This window comes from Balaenoptera ricei, chromosome 4 (genome assembly GCF_028023285.1).
Source record: "Balaenoptera ricei isolate mBalRic1 chromosome 4, mBalRic1.hap2, whole genome shotgun sequence".
Taxonomy (NCBI): Eukaryota; Metazoa; Chordata; class Mammalia; order Artiodactyla; family Balaenopteridae; genus Balaenoptera; species Balaenoptera ricei.
Window position 1 is genome coordinate 77,012,734 of NC_082642.1, and position 18,803 is coordinate 77,031,536.

An 18,803-nucleotide genomic window follows, 5' to 3' on the forward strand; every position below is an offset into this window, starting at 1 on the left:
AAAGCAGTCTATTTTGTATCATAGATTGTATGTAATGATACTCTTTCATTTGTACTTGTAAGCCAAAGATTTCTAATACATTTTTGTTTTACTTTAAATTTGTCAATGGAAGTAAATGGAATGATAACTTCAGAAAAAGACAATTTTAAAATTATTGCTTTATTGATGTTATCTGACTATAAAAGTATGCTTTTTGACAGTTTCAGGAAAAGTATTTTGACTCTCAATTAAATTTCTCTAAAATTGACATACCACATCTTAAATTGAGCCAACATAATTTGTGTCTTAAAAATGCTTTCCCAAAAGGATTCTCCCTGAAAAACATAGACCTTCAGAGCAATCTTTAGTATTTATTTTATATTTTATAATGTTATAATATTTTTAGGTAATAGATGCACATATTTTTAAAAAATGGAAACAGTATAAAATAACATATAGGGACTTCCCTGGTGGTCCAGCAGTTAAGACTGTGTGCACCCAATGCAGGGGACCTGGGTTCAGTCCCTGTTCAGGGGACTAGATCCCACATGCCACAGCTAAAGGTCCTGCATGCTGCAACGAAGATCCCACATGCCGCAACTAAGACCCAGCACAGCCAAATAATTTTTTTTTTAACATCTTTATTGAAGTATAATTGCTTTACGATGGTGTGTTAGTTTCTGCTTTATGACAAAGTGAATCAGCTATACATATACATATATCCCCATATCTCCTCCCTCTTGCGTCTCCCTCCCTCCCACCCTCCCTATCCCACCCCTCTACTCTAGGTGGTCACAAAGCACCTAGCTGATCTCCCTGTGCTATGTGGCTGCTTCCCACTAGCTATCTATTTTACTTTTGGTAGTGTACATATGTCCATGCCACTCTCTCACTTCGTCCCAGCTTACCGTTCCCCCTCCCCATGTCCTCAAGTCCATTCTCTACGTCTGCGTCTTTATTCCTGTCCTGCCCCTAGGTTCTTCAGAACCTTTTTTTTTTTTTTTTTTTTTTTAGATTCCATATGTATGTAGCATACAGTATTTATTTTTCTCTTTCTGACTTACTTCACTCTGTATGACAGACTCTAAGTCCATCCACCTCACTACCAATAACTCAATTTCATTTTTTTATGGTTGAGTAATATTCCATTGTATATATCTGCCACATCTTCTTTATCCATTCATCTGTCGATGGACACTTAGGTTGCTTCCATGTCCTGGCTATTGTAAACCAAATAAATATTTAAATAAATAAATAAATAAATAAAATAACATATAGTAAAAGTCTCTTATGTTCCTATCCCTTAGTCCCCTAGTTCTCCTCCCCTGAGGGAGCCATTATTTGTACATTAGTCCAAGTATCTATACAAAGTGTTCACATTAGTAAGCATATATTTTTCACAAATGATAGCATAGAATACAACACATTCTGTACCTTACTTTTATCACTTAATGTTATCTCTTAGATATCATTCCATTATCTATACTTGTGCTATACCTCTGAGTTCTTGAATTTTCTCTAAAATAGCATAAGTCATTTCCAGTGGATAAGGCTCCACGCTCCCAATGCAGGGGCCCTGGGTTTGATCCCTGGTCAGGGAACTAGATCCCACATGCATGCCGCAACTAAGGAGCTAGTGAGCCACAACTAAGGAGCCCGCAAGCCACAACTAAGGAGCCCTCCTGCCGCAACTAAGACTCAGTGCAAGCAAATAAAAAAATAAATAAATAAATCTTTTTTTTAAATTGCCACTCTTTAACATTTAATCAAAGATTCTTTGTGAAATGCTTATGTTTCCCTTTTTTTAATATAAATTTATTTATTTTTATTTATTTATTTTTGGCTGCATTGGGTCTTTGTTGCTGTGCACGGGCTTTCTCTTGTTGCGGCGAGCGGGGGCTACTCTTCGTTGCAGTGCGTGGGCTTCTCATTGCGGTGACTTCTCTGGTTGCAGAGCACAGGCTCTAGGTGCACAGGCTTCAGTAGTTGTGGCTCGTGGGCTCAATAGTTGTGGCTTGTGGGCTCTAGAGCGCAGGCTCAGTAGTTGTGGCACACGGGCTTAGTTGCTCCGCAGCATGTGGGATCTTCCCAGACCAGGGCTCGAACCCGTGTCCCCTGCATTAGCAGGCAGATTCTTAACCACTGCACCACCAGGGAAGTCCCTAAATTTCAGAACTTTTTGAAGACACAGGGATAGAAGAAATCTGGTAGTGAGAAAGTGAACGGTGAAAAAAAAGGCCCATTAAGGTGACATAGAAGGAGCATCCCATAAGAAAGCTGAGGAGGAGTAACTAGAGAGATAGTATGAAAACCAGGAACATGTATGTGATGAAAACCAAGAGAAGAGAGTGTTTCTAGTAGTGATGAATGTCAAATACCTGAGTCAGAATAGCCTAACATAATTCTAATGAATGAAATGTTTGGGGGAAGTTTTTGTGTTTCTTTTTCTCATTTGATAAAAAGTATCTTCTAATACTAAGAGGGGCATTTTTTATTCTTTTGATGTTTACAGGGATATGAAGATTGGTTAAGACATAACTCAGATAATGAAGTTAATGGAGCTCCTGTTTATGTTGTTCGAAGTGGTGGCCTTGTAAAAACTAGATCAAAAAACATTCGGGTATGCACTTAGTAAATAATAGAAATCAATTATATTTTGAAATCACAAATTCTCTGATTATGTTTTAGTTAAAAGTCTGCTTTCCTACATTAAAATATTATGATAGACCACTTGTTTAGAACTCAATAAAATTAAGTCCTTGCCTTTTAAAATCTGTATATCCACTTTTCCCCAAAATTCTTCATAGGTGGGTGATATTGTTCGAGTAGCCAAAGATGAAATTTTCCCTGCAGATTTGGTGCTTCTGTCCTCAGATCGACTTGATGGTTCTTGTCACGTTACAACTGCTAGCTTGGATGGAGAAACTAACCTGAAGGTTTGCACATGCTTATGTTTGAGTGTAGCTCTTGGTGAACAAAATGTCTTTGGATTATAGTAATATTTTCCTTTGGTTAAGGTAATAAAGTTTGACCTGATAAAGGAGAAATGTTTTCAATTACTGAAACTTTTCAAAAGTTAAGTTTTTTTTAGAGAAATAATGTTATTATACATTTACTTCAAGGATAGCCTCACATAATTTAGTCAAGTTTAAGAAAAGTGAAAAGTGTTTTTAGGAAAAAAATAATCTTCTAATACATTGGTGCTTTTTTAGATAGGGGACACATTTACATTTTTCTCAATTTTCAGAGTATTGATACAATCAAGGATTTTATTTGATTCACTTTTTCCCCCTATTAAATTTTTTATAATAAACTTAGAGCAGTAATGACTGTTAACACAGACTTAATTTCCTGGTATGCAAATGTCCTCTGTAGACAGGTAATCACAGTAGCTCCTTTTACTACTTGTTATTTTACATTCTTCTTTCTCTTCTGCCATCTAGCTAAGTGATCTCAGCTACAGAATGCTGTGATTTCATACGTAAAAGAGGTTTGAAATAAATGTTATCTAAAGTCCCATGTAGATCTCAAAACTGTGTGATTTAATTTTTCTTTTTTTCAGACCCATGTGGCAGTTCCAGAAACAGCAGTATTACAAACAGTTGCCAATTTGGACACTCTTATAGCTGTGATAGAATGTCAGCAACCAGAAGCAGACTTGTACAGGTATGGTGTGATAATCACCATACTCATTTTAAGTTCTGTTTACAGATTTCGTTTTTACAATGATAAACGTGCACTGAGTTAGTTAGCTAATTGACATTATTGGGGGGAGCAAGGTGGGAGATCTGTTAAAGGGGAAAAAAGCTAAAAGCAGAATTTGCCAGAATTCTAAGCCAAAGTATTAATTCAAAAGCCATGCTTTTATTCACATGTTCTTTCCTATTACCTTCTACTTTGGTATGAATTGGCTTTATAACAATAGCAATAAACTTTATAGTAGTAGTTACAACAGAAATAAGATTATTTCCTTAGAAGAATATAATCTAACGGTGTGCGTGTGTGCGTGCGTGTGTATATATGTGCTCCATGAAGGCAAGGGCCATGTCTTTGTGTTCAGTAGGAACTAACTCCTTTTAACATTACAATTTACTAAATATTAATACAGTATAAGTCATCGTTCAGTGAGTGCTATGCTAATTATTGTGGTCTATGGAATGGAAACAACTTTTTATTATTAAAGACTTCCATGAGAAACTACTCATTTTTACTCAATAACTGGTGATAGAATATAAATTATAACCACATTGTAAAAATTACCCTCAGCTTCTTGTCATATTCTCCATCTCCATTTGTTGGTTGAAATGTTTTAAAATCTTATCACTAGTCATTGGATTTTTCAGATCTCTTACATATCTTTATTCTGGATCCATATATTTATAATGGAGTTTTCTCTGTGATATTATAAAGATCTTGCATTTTCATCAAAGTCAAATATGGATACAATACAGTGTTTTCCAATTAACTGTAAAAATTTGGAGTTCTATGCTTTAAGAGCATTTAAATTATAAGATAGATTTAACTGTGAAGAATTTAGTACTTTAAGAGTTCTCTATTGCTGTTATTTCCAAGTCTCAGACAAGGGTGAATTATTAAAAGATTAGTATTAAAAACTAGAAAATGATGCAGCATTAAGAAAGCATAAGATTAATATGAGATCAAATGTAACTAATGCTTTGGTGGGTGGTTTTACATTATTTGGAAAATGGGGAGAAAGTTTAAAAAAAATTTTTTTTTAATAAGAAATAATTCACTGTTAAATATAAGGTGTTCCTCTTTATTTTCTCTTTTCTTCTTCCTTACTGAAAGTATATTTTTTTTTAAATACAAATGTAATGTAATTACTACAGAAGACTTTTGTAATAGAAAAATAACTCATAATTATACCACTACTTTAAAATTTTTATTGCTGTTTTTATTCATTCATTTAACAAATTATTGTTGAGCACCTTTGTGCTCATTATGATAAGTGATAAATAAGATTAATAAGCACAGTTTCCATCCTTGAGGAACTCACAGCTGTAAAGATATTTTATGTATCTCTAACTGTATTTTTTCAGTTTACTCTACTATATGCTATTTATAAGGGAAATATTGAAAGCATTTTTAATGTCCAAGTAGGAGGAATGCTTAAATGGCTTTATGGTATAGATGTAAGATGAATTAGGTAGGTAATAAAAATGATGCTTTCAAAGAATTTAATGACATAGGAACATACTGAAATACAATATTGAATAAAATGTTATAGAGCTGTAGTCTCATATGATCCCAATTATATAAAAAGAAATGTGTATGTATGTGTATTTGATAGGTAGTTAAGTAGTTAGATAGAAAAAATAAATAGGTATAGAGAGAAAGAAAAACCTAGAGGAATTACATGTCAGAATGTTAGTACTTATTTCTTGGTGGTAGGATTTCAGCTGCTTTTTAATCACCTTTTTTATTCTCCATATTTTCTAATATTTCTTGAAAGAATATGGATTGCCTTTGGGTTTTTTAAAAGTATTTTCCATCTTACTGCACAGTATTCTTAATGATCTTTTTTAATGGCTGCTTAATAGTCTAAGTAAATGTACTAGAACCTAACGGTTCCCCAGTCTTTCCATACTTAACTCTTCCATTGTTTTGCTATTAGAAATATTGCATGACACCTTATTACATATAAGTTCATGAACTCAGAATCCAGTAGTTAGATAGTTCATCATTCCCTCCTCTTTGGTACAACTTGTTCACTTGGCTTCCAGGACATTTCCCTCTCTTGATTTTCCTCTTACTTCAGTAGTCCCTCCTTCTCAATCTCTTTGGCTGATTTCTCCTCTTCTGACTTCTTGATGTTAGAGTGCCCCAGGACTATCCTCAGTCCTCTTCCCTCCTCTACCTATACCTTTCACTATCTGAACTCACTCTTTGTGATCTCATCCCGGCTGATGGCTTTCAAGACCATCTATATGCTGATGACTCCAAATTTATATCTCAATCCCAGATTTCTTTCCTAGTCTTCAGATTCTTATATCCAACTTCCTGTTCCACAATTCCACTTGGATATTTAGTAAAAATCTCAAATGAATCATTTTGAAAACTGAATTCCTGATCTTTCCTCCAGAAGTTTTTATGCTAACGGCCTTTCCCATTTCAGCTGATGACAGTCCATCTTTTCAGTTGTTCAGGCCAGAAACCTTGGAGTCAGCCATGACTCCTTCATCCCCTCTCCGCTCACCTCTTGTCACCTCCTCTCCCACATCTCATCCCAATCCATCAGAATATCTTATAGGTTTACCTTCAAAATACATCCAGAACCTGACCATCTTTCACCCCCTTCTCTGCTACTAAATTGATCCAAACCAGCATTATCTCCTGCTTGGATTACTGCTATCAAAGGCTTCCTTACTGGTTTTTCTGCTTTTACTCTTCTTTCCCTTGCAGTCAGTCTGTTCTCACAAAAGCAGCCAGAGTCATCCTTTTTAAATGTAAGTCAGATCATGGCATTCCTCTGCCCAAACCTTACAATGGCTTTTCTGTCTCACTCATATCTTTATAATGATCTTACTGATTGCCTCCATCCCCAACTGATCTCTGATCTAATTTTTGACCCTTCTCCCTCTCGCCTCACCCTCCAGCTACACTGGCCTCCTTATTTTCCCTTGAACATGCCATATCCACTTTTACCTTTTCACTAGCTGTTCTTTATCTAACTCCTTTACCACCTTCTAGTCTTTGCTTAAATCACCTCTTCAGTGAGACCTACTTTGACTATTTAATACTGTGACTTAATCCTTCTTACCCTCTCCTGCCTTTTTTTAATAGCACATAATACCTTCTAGTATACTATGTAATGTACTTATTTATTATGTTTGTTGCTTATTATCTCCTTCTCCAACTAAATTGTAAACTCAAGGACAGACATCTTTGTGTGTTTTGTTCACTGAGGTATCCCAAGCACCTAGAACAGATCTGGCATATAGGAGGCCTTACTACATGTTTGTTGACAGTTAAAAAGCATAACTATCTTTATGGACTTAATTTTATGCACTTAAGTTCTTCCTTTTATTGAATTCTGTGATATATGCAACTAAGATTAGTGTGTGTTAAATTCACTTAACTATGGAATTGAAATACCTAGAACAGAATAGACACTCAATAAATATCTGTTGAATGAGTAAATGAATGATAGAGTTCCACAGTATTACTTAATCAAAGGATTTGAGAACATTTTTATTGCCCATTTATTCATCATATATTGAGTGCCTCCAATAACTGAGGCATAGTGCTAGATACTGGGAATGCAGCAGTAAAGAAACAGTTATAGCTCCTGACTCCTAGAGTTTATAGTCTAATACTACATTATTCCCTAAGAACAGACAGAGCTGCAAAAGTGGAATTATTAGATTAAAACCCTAATCGAATTTGGCCTTTATTAAACCTACTGACACGTTACTTTCCAAAAACATTGGATTAATTTTTATTGCTATGAGCTAAGTATAAGTTTATGAGGCTTATTATTGTTTCAAAATGTTACTAGTATTAAGTTTTGTTTTTTGTGTTTTTTAAATTTATTTATTTATTTATTTTTGGCTGTGCTGGGGCTTCGTTGCTGTGCGCGGGCTCTTCTGCTGTGCGCGGGTGTCCCCTGCATTGGCAGGCAGATTCTTAACCACTGCGCCACCAGGGAAGTCCCTAGTATTAAGTATTGTAGTTTTTAAATTTTTGCTAATTTTGTAGATAATAGTTTTATAGTTTTAAAACTAGTTTTAATTTATTGTTTTACTAGAAAGGCTGAACAGGGAGTTCCCCGGCAGTCCAGTGGTTAGGACTCGGCGCTTTCACTCCCAGGGCCTGCGTTCAATCGCTGGTTGGGGAACTAAGATCCTGCAAGCCATGCAGCACGGCCAAGAAAAAAAAGGAAGGAAAGAAAAAAAAGAAAGGCTGAACATTTTTCTGTGTTTATTAATTTTTCTCCTTTGAACATTGTCAGTTCCTTCCCAATTACCTATTAGTTAACAGTGGTTACATTATTTCCCTTTTTCTTTTTTTTAAAATAAATTTATTTATTTACTTATTTTTGGCTGCATTGGGTCTTTGTTGCTGCACACGGGCTTTTCTCTAGTTGCGGCGAGCGAGGGCTATTCGTTGTGGTGCACGGGCTTCTCATTGCGGTGGCTTCTCTTGTTGCGGAGCACGGGCTCTAGGTGCACGGGCTTCAGTACTTGTGGCTGGCAGGCTCTAGAGCACAGGCTCAGTAGTTGTGGCCCACAGGCTCCAGAGCTCAGGCTCAGTAGTTGTGGTGCACGGGCTTAGTTGCTCTGTGGCATGTGGAATCTTCCCGGACCAGGGCTCAAACCCTTGTTCCCTGCATTGGCAGGTAGATTCTTAACCACTGTGCCACCAGGGAAGTCCACATTATTTCCTTTTAAAAAACTTTTAACAGCTTATTGAGGAGAGGCTAGAGTATGGTTAAGAAATTATCTCTGCCCAACCACTGGAAGAAATAAAAACTAGGAGAGTCTTCTGTTTAGGTACAGACTCTAGCAGGTGCCTATTTCACAGTATTCTCCATAGTCTCTTTCCTTGGCTCCTTTGCTCTTTTTGTTCTTTTTTTTTATTCTTTCTATTCTCTTTATTTTTTGTAGACTCTAACTCATCAGTTCTACTTCTAGGAATTTTTCCTAACAAAATAATGAAATTCTGCTTCTAGAAATATATCTTAATGAAAATGTGAAAAGATATGTACACTGGCTTGTTCAGGGCTATATTGTTTAGACTGTCCATAAGTTGGGAAAAAAACCTAAGCTTCTGTCAGTAGTGAATTACTTAAATTAATTATGCAGTGACCCAAAAATACAATGCTATGTGTGGCCATTAAAAGTAATGATGTGGATCTGTATTTTTGACAGGACATGTTAAGTGGGGAGAAAATGTTACCAGCAGTATTTATGATATGATCCCATATTTGTTTTTAAGATACATACATATTTATATGTGCATGGAAAAAAAGCCTGGAAAACATACCTCAAAATATTAATAATGTTTTATTTGAGTAGTGGGATTACTGATGATTGTTATTTCCTTTTTGTCGTCTTTTTACATTGTCTGAATCATTTTATAAAGTATGTGTATTTGAGTGTATTTAGTCTTTATAATCAGTAAAGAATAATAAAGCTCTTTTCCATTTTGAAACAAATCATAGTGTGGGTTTGGAGAAAGGGCTACGGAAAGTGCAGAATGAGTTAATCCAGCATGGTACTGGCATGAACAAATACAAGAAGTGCTTTAGAATCAAGGATAACGGGACAGATAAAATGAAGGAGAACAGGTCTCTTGTTGGCATTTGGCTCAGGAAAATTGAAAGACTGACCACACATTATCTCTGAACAGTGCCTAGGAGTCACCAGCTGAATTGGCTCTTTGAATCTAAATCCAAAGTTTGAGGCTCAAACCAGAGCTACATAAAATTCCGTTAAGTGAAGATAATTAAAAAGCAGGACTTCCCTGCGGTCCAGTGGTTAAGACTCCATGCTTCCACTGCAGGGGGCACGGGTTCGATCCCTGGTTGGGGAACTAAGATCCCGCATGCCACGCGGCACGGCGAAAAAATAAATATTAAAAAAAAAAAAAAAAAGCAGTGCTTCTCCCTGATACAGGAGGGTGAAGGAAGAAGAAGTAAGAGATTAGCAGGAAATAATGAATCCAAAGTCTGCAAGGGGTAAAGCATCTGTGACCTGGAAACAGGAGGGATAATAGGGGACATTTGGAAAGTCATGCTTAATATTTCTTTGCATAGTTAAATGACTAACATGAGGCTCTGCCCAGAATTTGCTTCAGCTCAGAATTTACCTCTCACTATTATAGAAAGTAATTTTTCACTTGAGTTGACTTTGTGCTATGGAGCTGTTTTGGTAGTGGACGTTGGAACTAAAAGGCCAGGCTATGAAAATTCATTATAACAACAGGCCACTCACTCTAAATTTCAGGAAACCAAAAGTTAAAGAAGCTCTGGAGGTCACTAATAGTTTTTTTGCTTACTACTCTACCCTCCGCACGTAATTCACACATAGTAGTTGCTCAGTGAATATTTGTTGGATAAATGAGTGCATGAATAAGTACGTGAATGAGTGAATGAATGATTCTGGTTACCGGAGTCTTTATTTAGTAAACTGTGATAAAAATGTATGAGCATTCATTGTTAGCTAAATAATATATGCATCTCTGTGTAGCAATTATAAAGTCTCATCATGACCAAACTGATAATAATAATAATATATTACATTTGCATTGCCATTTTGAAAACATTTTTTCATTCATTAGTTTGCTCATAGCTGGAGAAGAGATGGCAAGAATATTATTATTATTTTTTTTAAAGACAATACTTTCATGTCACCATTTGGAACACCTGGCGTCCCAGTCTGCTCTTAATCATCAGAATACTTAATTTATAGTCAAATGTCAAGTCATCTTTGAGCCTGTGTCCTTATCCCCAGCCAGGAGCCTGTGTCCTGTATCCCCAGGCCCAATATATTCCTTGAGTTGTGAGTAACTGCATAAAAGCTACAGTATCCCACCTTAGGAGGTCGCAGAGATGGGATGGAGAGGGGAGAGTGGCAAGTTGAAGAAAGCCATAGGCAAAGTCCAATCAGTAGTCATTAGAGGGCAAGAAAGGCCCAGGATGTCAATAATCACAGGGGAAAGGAAATGTTGAGGACAAAATCTGAAGGAGAATGAAGGGTGGGAGAGGCCTGAGCCCAGAGGCAGTCTTGATCCAGAAGAGGTCAACCTGAGTCAGGAACCCTGGAGGCTGTGAAGCAAAGGGCGATGGATTAGGGGAATCAGACATCACAGAAGAGTTGGACAAGCTTGTACCCATTGGAGAAGGTAACAACACCGCCCATGACGTGTAGCAGCAGCAGGAACAGAGTGAGGTTTCTCTAATGCATGGACCCATAGACTTTAAGTAGCAAGTTGACAAGGGTCATGTACAGAACACTGCCAGCAGCCCCATGTAGACATAGTACAGGATCCCCAAGTCTAGATGCAGGCCAAGAATTGGGCAGAAGGCTTGGGTACCAAAAAGGTCATGTTGCCAAAGTTGGTGAAATAGACCATGAGGAGAGGTAGTGTGAGGCAGCTGTGGGCAGCAGCAGCAGCTTATAGCGCCAGTGCAGATTCAATACATCATCTGCGAAGCCCAGGAAGATTATGCAGCAGATGGCAAGGAGCACACTTCATGGTGAGGGAAGGCTTTACACTGCTCCTCCACAAAGCAGTTCAGGAAAGGGAAAGGGGTGAAGCAGAAGAGGATGATAAGGCAAACAGCACCACTGATCGCTCCCTGGGACTCTAAGAATATTAATTTTTTAAAGCTTAATGACTGATTTACCTTTGTAATTTCTAACATGAATATCAACCATTCATATATGCAAAAGATTGGTTTTGTTTCATATCTAAGAATAGTGCCAGAACTGTCTTAAAATTTTCCACCCATTGATGTCATAAGTAATGTATCATTAGTTTTTTTGTAACATAGTGAATTCTTTGATAGATTCATGGGACGAATGATAATAACTCAACAAATGGAAGAAATTGTAAGGTAAGAATAAATTTGCATTATCCAATCGCTTTTAAGTGAGAATTGTTTGGGGGAGGGACTAAAATCAAGTTAAAAGGAGATTAGATAAGTAAGCAGCATATCATGGGAAAGGGTTAATTTAAAAACATTTAGCATTTCATCTTCTAGTAATTTCTAGCAGCAGATGAGATGAGGATGAAGCAAATGCCAGGAAATGACATCAAAATCATTTAGTAAGATTATTTGTGTACTCGTATTTCTTTGTCTGATATATTAGGTAGTAACATAAAGGAATCATAGTGGTCCCTATCCAGATCCTTACACATCTAAACCTACCACCACATAAGTCTGTAATACAAAAAATGTCTTATGTAATATTTAACAAATAAAAATGTTATGGTCTTCTTCACTTCAAAATCATTCCTTACAAACTAGAATATTTATTGGCCAATAACTTCTTATATACTCTTCTGATTGGTTATTTGGTTGGTTGGTTGTTTTGATTTGTTTTCCCTCAATATTCAGGTTAATTTCTGGTATGTACATGAAAGGCTTTGGGTCATTTCAAAGATTTTCTAATAGGGTGAGATTACATTGTTACTCATGACCACAAAGCTGAATTTAGAATAAACCTTGGAATCAGCCCTTGAACTTCTAATTAACGTAGCACTCCACCTCTTTTCTGGAGACGTTCAATTTATACTGACTGCATGAAATAAGTCACTGACATAAAGAGTTGAATATTTTTTAAAATGAAATCCTTAAGACAAGCTACCAAAAATATGCATCAGCATGGATTCACATTTTTAATAAAAGTCAACACAGGAGCACTCTCAATAAACTGTGTAACAAGGTCTTTGTAAGTGTAGGACCCCTGCTGAATAACAGTGGCTGGGTTTTATTTTGATTTCTATAGTGACATACTGGGATGCATGTGTGGATACACAGTATGAATTGCATTAAGATATTGTGGCTGGTAAAGGAAAAGGTCAGTTATGTTACCTTAGCAGGTAGAATGGTTTTAAAAAAAAAGAGAGCCGTGTTCTTTGCTAAAGCAACCAGAGTGAACTGATGGATTATCTTTTAATTTGAAGCTTTCTATCATTATATCCCAATTTTATATGCCAACATGAGCTCAAAGTTTTTCTATTCATTGCTGGAACCAAAACCAAGTAGAAAAGAGCTATAATATGGCTCCTGAATTATTGATTTTGGAATATCCATTCAGTGTGCTCCAGATACAACTATATAATAAAACCATACTTGTTAACCATAGCCCAAACACCTGGCCTCCCCCCCACCCCCGCTGTGTTCATTGGATTATTTTTTTTACAGTGTTTTAGGTTTGCAGACCTCTTCAGAATTGGTTCAGATTCTGTTTGATTTGGATAACTGTATGTATATTTCAGAGAAGCCTTATGATAAGGAATATCAACAAAATTAAGGCTTTTTTACTTATCCATACCAGAGTATTACCATTTGCTATCACTAAGAAAATACAATTTTCCTTTCTAGTTATTTCTTCTCGTTTTATATCTCCTTTATGGAGAGAAATTCAAACAGCAAGAAGACCTGTGCTCCAAGAAGTATGCAATGCAAGTAGTCAAGTTGTAGTGTTGATCTTGCCTAGAAAAAATACTAACTCACTTACTATGTTATCTTTTATAACCTAGTATAATTTTAATTGTGCAGAACTCATGCAGTTATATACAAATCATACTACAATTTATGTTTATTTTGCATTTTTTTCTTCACGCAACCTTGTTTACACTGCATTTTAATTCTGTATTTTCCCTTTGAAAACTGTTAATTGATTTTGCTCAAAATTTTAAAATTTTATCTTCTGTAAAGCATTTTAAAGTCATTGCTTAATTTTTGGTTTTGTTGAGTTTTATGTTTAAACTTCTAAAACAAGTGGCTTTGTGATTTTATCTACAGGCATAGTCTTATTTCTGAGCCATTAATCTTAAAATGACTGAAATGCTAAGGCAGATATTTGTTGTTATGGTAACTAACATCATGATTGACCTCGACAGCTTTACAGTAGCAGAGATTTTGGTTTTATATGAAAGCATTGTTATAAGTATAGCTGAAGTACCTTCTGTCTGCTAAAGATGCCATTTTAAAATTAATTGAAATTTTAATATATTCAATGGTTTTGGTTATTTTTTCCCTAGACCTCTGGGGCCAGAGAGTCTCTTGCTTCGTGGAGCCAGATTAAAAAACACAAAAGAAATTTTTGGTTTGTATATATTGAAAATTTAAAATTATAGATTTGTTTTGATGCTTTATATGAAGTATTTTTAAAAGCACAGCATTTGTGGTCTTTTGGTTAGATAATTTATTGTCTATGATAATTTTCTTTCAAAGATGGTATTAATATAATTTTGTGTTGTATTTTTTGTTAATTCCTATTTTTGAGTAATAGGTTAGAACCTTGCTCTTATATTTTCTTCGTGAATACTTCATGCTAAGATAATTCTGGCACTTCTGTTAATGGTGTTGAGAACTATATACTCTGACACCTTGGTGCAGTAAACCACTTGTATAATTCCATTATGATTATTCTTAGATTGGATTGTTAAAACTGCTGACTCATTTGTTCATCCATTTATTCATTCAATGAAATCTTATTGATCTGTGACTATATAACAGATACTGTTGGAACATACACTGACTGGATCAAAAGGATGAATAAATAGTGGTCTTGCATTGTCGAGCTGAACTAATTCACTATGCTCTGAGTCAACTCTAGGTAAATTGTGAAGTCAATGATAACCTGTGGCTGTCAACTGGCTCCTCGCCTTTCAGGAATGGCCCGTCGTATTCTGGCCAGCTTATGTTATTCACTGAATATTTACAGCTTTTGAGCTCTTCTTCCTCAGTCTCTTCTTTCCTGTTTACTGTACTGTATCTTATCTCTCAGTATTAGGCTCTCTGATAAAGAATTCCATATATTTTTTAAAAAGGAAAATAACTAGTATGGCAAAGATGTGGAGAAATTGGAACCCTCATACATTGCTGGTGGGAGTATAGAATGTTGCAGCTGCTGTGGAAAATAGTTTGGCAGTTCCTCAATAAGTTAAACATAGAATTACCATATCACTCAGCAATTCTGCTTCTAGCTATATACCCTAAAGAATTGAAGACAGGTGCTCAAACAAAGGCTTGTATGAGAATGTTCATAGCAGCACTGTTCACAATAGCCAAAGGGTAGAAACTGCCCAAATGTCTATCAACTAATGAATGGATAAACAAATTGTAGGATATCCAAGTAATGGAATATTATTCATCCATAAGAAATGAAGTACTGATACATGCTACAACATACATAAACTTTGAAAACATTATGCTGAGTGAACGAAGTCAAACACAAAAGGCCACATATTGTATGATTTCATTTATACTTAAAATACCCAGAATATGCAAATTCATAGAGACAGAAAGTAGATTAGTGGTTCCCAACAGCTGGGGAGTGGAGGGGAATTGGGAATGATTGTTTAATGGGTACAGGGTTTTTTTGGCGGGGGGCGGGTGATGAAATAGTCTCAACTTAGATTAGGATGGTTGCACAACATTGTGAATGTAACTAAGTGCCACTGAATTGTATTAAAAAGGCAAACTGTATGTTATGTGTATTTTACCACAATTTTTAAAAGGGGACCATAGTAAAGTTTTAATGGCAGAAGCCAGAGAAAATCTCCAGGGCTTTTAGGCCCTCTCGTGTAATGCTGTATTTTAACAACTCTCTAGCAGTAACACCTTTCACACTCTTAAAATTTAGGAAATGTGTATTTGAATGCCTTTAAATGGGTCTGCTATTTTCCTCAGCACCACCTCTCTGTGTTGTACCATTTTGTCTGATTTCTCACATTTCTATAATTTTGGTGCGCTTTGTCATTTGAGTTGTAATCCCTGCCTTGGAAGGATAATTCCAATAGTGAAAATTCCAGTTATTGATCATCTTTCTGTTTCTAGGCATTTTGCTAATCTGTCACACAACTCTCATACCAGTTTTATTAGATATTTTTCCCATTTAAAGATGGGGAAATTGAGACTCAGAAAGATTAGATAACTTGCTCAAGGTCACGGAACTAATAAGTGGCAGAGCTAGCCTTCAAACCAAGCTCTAACTCCAAAGTTTTTTTTTTTGTTTTTTTTTTGTTTTTTAAACATCTTTATTGAAGTATAATTGCCTTACAATGGTGTGTTAGCTTCTGCTTTATAACAAAGTGAATCAGTTATACATATACAATATGTTCCCATATCTCTTCCCTCTTGCATCTCCCTCCCTCCCACCCTCCCCATCCCACCCCTCTAGGTGGTCACAAAGCACCGAGCTGATCTCCCTGTGCTATGCGGCTGCTTCCCACTAGCTATCTATTTTACATTTGGTAGTGTATATATGTCCATGACACTCTCTCACCCTGTCACATCTCACCCCACCCCCTCCCCATATCCTCAAGTCCATTCTCTAGTAGGTCTGTGTCTTTATTCCCGTCTTGCCACTAGGTTCTTCATGGCTTTTTTTTCCCTTAGATTCCGTATATATGTGTTAGCATACTGTATTTGTTTTTCTCTTTCTGACTTACTTCACTCTGTATGACAGACTCTAACTCCATCCACCTCATTACAAATACCTCCATTTCATTTCTTTTTATGGCTGAGTAATATTCCATTGTATATATGTGCCACATCTTCTTTATCCATTCATCTGTCGATGGACATTTAGGTTGCTTCCATGTCCTGGCTATTGTAAATAGAGCTGCAATGAACATTTTGGTACATGACTCTTTTTGACCTATGGTTTTCTCAGGGTATATGCCCAGTAGTGGGATTGCTGGATCGTATGGTAGTTCTATTTTTAGTTTTTTAAGGAACCTCCATACTGTTCTCCATAGTGGCTGTATCAATTTACATTCCCACCAACAGTGCAAGAGAGTTCCCTTTCCTCCACACCCTCTCCAGCATTTATTGTTTCTAGATTTTTTGATGATGGCCATTCTGACCGGTGTGAGATGATATCTCATTGTAGTTTTGATTTGCATTTCTCTAATGATTAATGATGTTGAGCATTCTTTCATGTGTCTGTTGGCCATCTGTATATCTTCTTTGGAGAAATGTCTATATAGGTCTTCTGCCCATTTTTGGATTGGGTTGTTCATTTTTTTGTTATTGAGCTGCATGAGCTGCTTATAAATCTTGGAGATTAATCCTTTGTCAGTTGCTTCATTTGCAAATATTTTCTCCCATTCTGATGGTTGTCTTTTGGTCTTGTTTATGGTTTCCTTTGCTGTGCAAAAGCTTTTAAGTTTCATTAGGTCCCATTTGTTTATTTGTGTTCTTATTTCCATTTCTCTGGGAGCTGGGTCAAAAAGAATCTTGCTGTGATGTATGTCATAGAATGTTCTGCCTATGTTTTCCTCTAAGAGTTTGATAGTGTCTGGTCTTACACTTAGGTCTTTAATCCATTTTGAGTTTATTTTTGTGCATGGTGTCAGGGAGTGTTCTAATTTCATACTTTTACATGTATCTGTCCAATTTTCCCAGCACCACTTATTGAAGAGGCTGTCTTTTCTCCACTGTATATGCTTGCCTCCTTTATCAAAGATAAGGTGACCATATGTGCGTGGGTTTATCTCTGGGCTTTCTATCCTGTTCCAAAGTTTTTTAATAAGACTGGTCTTACCCCAGTTTTAGTCCCCTTATTACTGTCATTCTCATCTCAGTCATTCACATAGGCACGTATTTTTTAAATAGCACTTTCCTTGTGTTTATTTCATTTACTCTGGCAGATTCCATATTATCTTTCCAGTGTTTATGAGATTATGTCTAGACTCCAGATTCTGGCATTCAAGGTCTTTCAAACTGACGCCAATCCATTGTTACAGCCTAACAGAAAGTGCTTTTCTATTTCTTTGTCAACACTGTTTGCTCTGTCTATTATAGCCTTCCCTGCCTTCTTTATCTTTCCGAATTCTTTCCTCCATCAATTCCAACTCAAATAATACCTCTTTCATTCAGATATCCCAGTTGTAATTCAGGAACAGAACCCACATGCCTTCCTCATTCAGCAGGTTGAATGACTGGAATTTCCCAAAATTGCACTTGGAAAGCCTTTTTTAAAAGACTCCAGAAAGACTTAAAGGAAAGCCAAATTCTGACAACTCTCAGATGATACAGTTTCTTAGATTTTCTTTCGTGCTAGTGAGTACATTTCTTTTGTGAAATATGGTAGAGGATTATCTTAAGACTGTTTTGTTTTGCAGGTGTTGCTGTGTATACTGGAATGGAAACTAAGATGGCATTAAATTACAAGAGCAAATCACAGAAACGATCTGCAGTAGAAAAGTAAGAAAACTATTTTCATTTATTTACACATAAATATGACTTTTTAAAAATTTATTTATTTGCTTGCACTGGGTCTTAGTTGGTGGCAGGCAGGCTCCTTAGTTGTCGCTTGAGGGCTCCTTAGTTGCAGCATGTGAACTCTTAGTTGTAGCATGCATGTGGGATCTAGTTCCCTGACCAGGGATCAAACCCAGGCCGCCTGCATTGGGAGCGCAGAGTCTTAACCACTGAGCCACCATGGAAGTCCCAATATGACTATTGATATGTATATTATTCTATATGTATAAAATGTGTATATAAAAATATATATTTCAAGTCAACAAAAGATAGTATCCTTGAAGATAGGGATGGTTTCTCATTTTTATTTATTTAATTTTAATTTATTGAAATATAGTTGACATAAAATATTATGTTAGTTTCAGGTGTAGTACATAGTGATTTGACATTTGCATACATTATGAAATGATCACCACAGTAAGTCTAGTAATTGTCCGTCCCCATACAAAGTTATTGCAATATTATTGACCATATTCCTTATGCTGTATATTACATTCTCATGGCTTACTTGTTTTATAACCCAAGGTTTGTACCTCTTAATCCCTTTCACCTATTTTACCCATCCCCCCAATACCAGCAAGCAACCACCTATTTGTATCTGTGAGTCTGTTTTCATTTTGTTTTGTTTTGTTTGTTTTTTAATATTTATTTATTTATTTATTTGATGTGGACCACTTTTGAAAGTCTTTATTGAATTTGTTACAATGTTGCTTCTGTTTTATGTTTTTGGTTTTTTTTTGGCTGTAAGGCATGTGGGATCTTAGTTCCTCAACCAGGGACTGTGTGTGTATTCTTAGCTCCCTGACCAGGGATCGAACCCGCACCCCCTGCATTGGAAAGCAGAGTCTTAACCACT

The 18,803-nt window shown here is 36.2% G+C and overlaps 1 protein-coding gene across 5 annotated transcripts in view; it reads left to right on the plus strand.

The window, feature by feature from the left end:
• Positions 1–18,803, plus strand: part of ATP11B (ATPase phospholipid transporting 11B (putative)) — a 134,911-nt gene that overhangs the window by 35,426 nt on the left and 80,682 nt on the right. For 3 of the 5 annotated variants that reach the window (XM_059920587.1, XM_059920589.1, XM_059920588.1), the window contains 6 exons: positions 2,492–2,599; positions 2,787–2,915; positions 3,542–3,645; positions 11,513–11,560; positions 13,717–13,781; positions 17,809–17,890. In XM_059920587.1, the coding sequence (XP_059776570.1) occupies positions 2,492–2,599; positions 2,787–2,915; positions 3,542–3,645; positions 11,513–11,560; positions 13,717–13,781; positions 17,809–17,890 (536 nt within the window). Of the gene's footprint in view, positions 1–2,491; positions 2,600–2,786; positions 2,916–3,541; positions 3,646–11,512; positions 11,561–13,054; positions 13,135–13,716; positions 13,782–17,808; positions 17,891–18,803 lie in introns of those variants that run through there. The other 2 variants (XM_059920591.1, XM_059920592.1) reach the window with 2 other exon arrangements.